This window comes from Frankliniella occidentalis, unplaced genomic scaffold (assembly GCF_000697945.3).
Source record: "Frankliniella occidentalis isolate FOCC.00 unplaced genomic scaffold, Focc_3.1 Scaffold176, whole genome shotgun sequence".
NCBI classification, from domain to species: Eukaryota; Metazoa; Arthropoda; class Insecta; order Thysanoptera; family Thripidae; genus Frankliniella; species Frankliniella occidentalis.
Genome location: NW_026267302.1, coordinates 279,183 through 280,256, shown reverse-complemented (window position 1 = coordinate 280,256; position 1,074 = coordinate 279,183). Strand labels below are relative to the sequence as shown.

The 1,074-nt window shown below is 49.4% G+C and overlaps 1 protein-coding gene across 1 annotated transcript in view; it reads right to left on the bottom strand.

Moving 5' to 3' along the window:
- Window positions 1-413: 413 nt before the first annotated feature.
- LOC113209973 (heat shock-related 70 kDa protein 2-like) overlaps window positions 414-1,074 on the bottom strand; it is a gene marked incomplete at its 5' end in the record, with an annotated part of 7,309 nt that continues 6,648 nt past the window's right edge. Inside the window, 1 exon segment of the mRNA XM_052271837.1 lies at window positions 414-940. Within this exon segment, the coding sequence (XP_052127797.1) occupies window positions 617-940 (324 nt within the window).

Below are 1,074 nucleotides of genomic sequence, written 5' to 3'. Positions count from 1 at the left end.
GTGTGTGAGTATCTTGCCGCACCCCAACAGGTGTGTGAAAATTTTGTCGCTCACCTAGAAGCGTGTGAACATTTTGTCGCTCACCTAAAGCGTGTGAATTTTTTCACACGCCTCGTCATTTTTGGCGTGGAGCAGCGTTTGGAAGAAAATATCCGTGGACGGTATACCGATAGCCAATTCAAGCCCTCGTTTTTAAGGCCACAAACCCAATGAAGGGAAAAGAGAAAAGGGGGGGGGGGAGACTCAGCCGTCGCTGACGCCCGCAAACCCATGCCTAGCAGAGCGGGACAATTTTCTTCATTTCAGCTTCACCGGTCAACCGTCTGAGTACCCCCGGGATGTTTCCATAGGTGTAGCGGTTTGCTCACCTAATTAGAATTAGAATTAAAGGGGTTGAAGCGAGCCAAGAATGGTTCATAGAGGTTCGACCTTTTAATTCAGTACAAAAATAATGACGACAATAATAATTTTCGCGGTCACAAAACTTCAAAAAAAGGTAGAAAGGGGGAAATGACTGTGATAGGCAATGGACAGTAACATTAAAAACAAGGCAATGGACAGTAACATTAAAAACAATAAAAGAAATGCGATTAGGATAATGCAGTGAATGACAAGTTTACGAAAGACGAAGGCGCTTTCTCCGAAGTTCCTCTACAACCTCGACAAGTGCAGCCTCGTCCTCACGCTTGTAGCGGTTCGCCTTCTCGATGAGGGACTGGATCTCGGCCTCGCTGAGGTGCGCCTCCTGCTGCGTCACCTGCACCTGCACCTGGCGCCCGGAGGTGGGCTCCACGGCCGTCACCGTCAGCAGCCCGCTCTCGTTTATCTCGAAAGTCACTGAGATCTTTGCCTCGGGTCGGGGCTTTGGTGGGATCTCAATCACGAACTCCTTGTTCAGGAAAATGTTGTCCTTGATCAGGGGCCTCTCACCTTGGTAAACCTGACAAACAGTGTGAGGTTTAATAGCGCGTGTTTTAACGATAGCGCCTGCAACCCGACAAGCAACTTCGAGGTGCGTTCAGCGCTCCATGTAATGGATAGGCCCTATCCGATAGGGCCCTATCCGATAGGGGT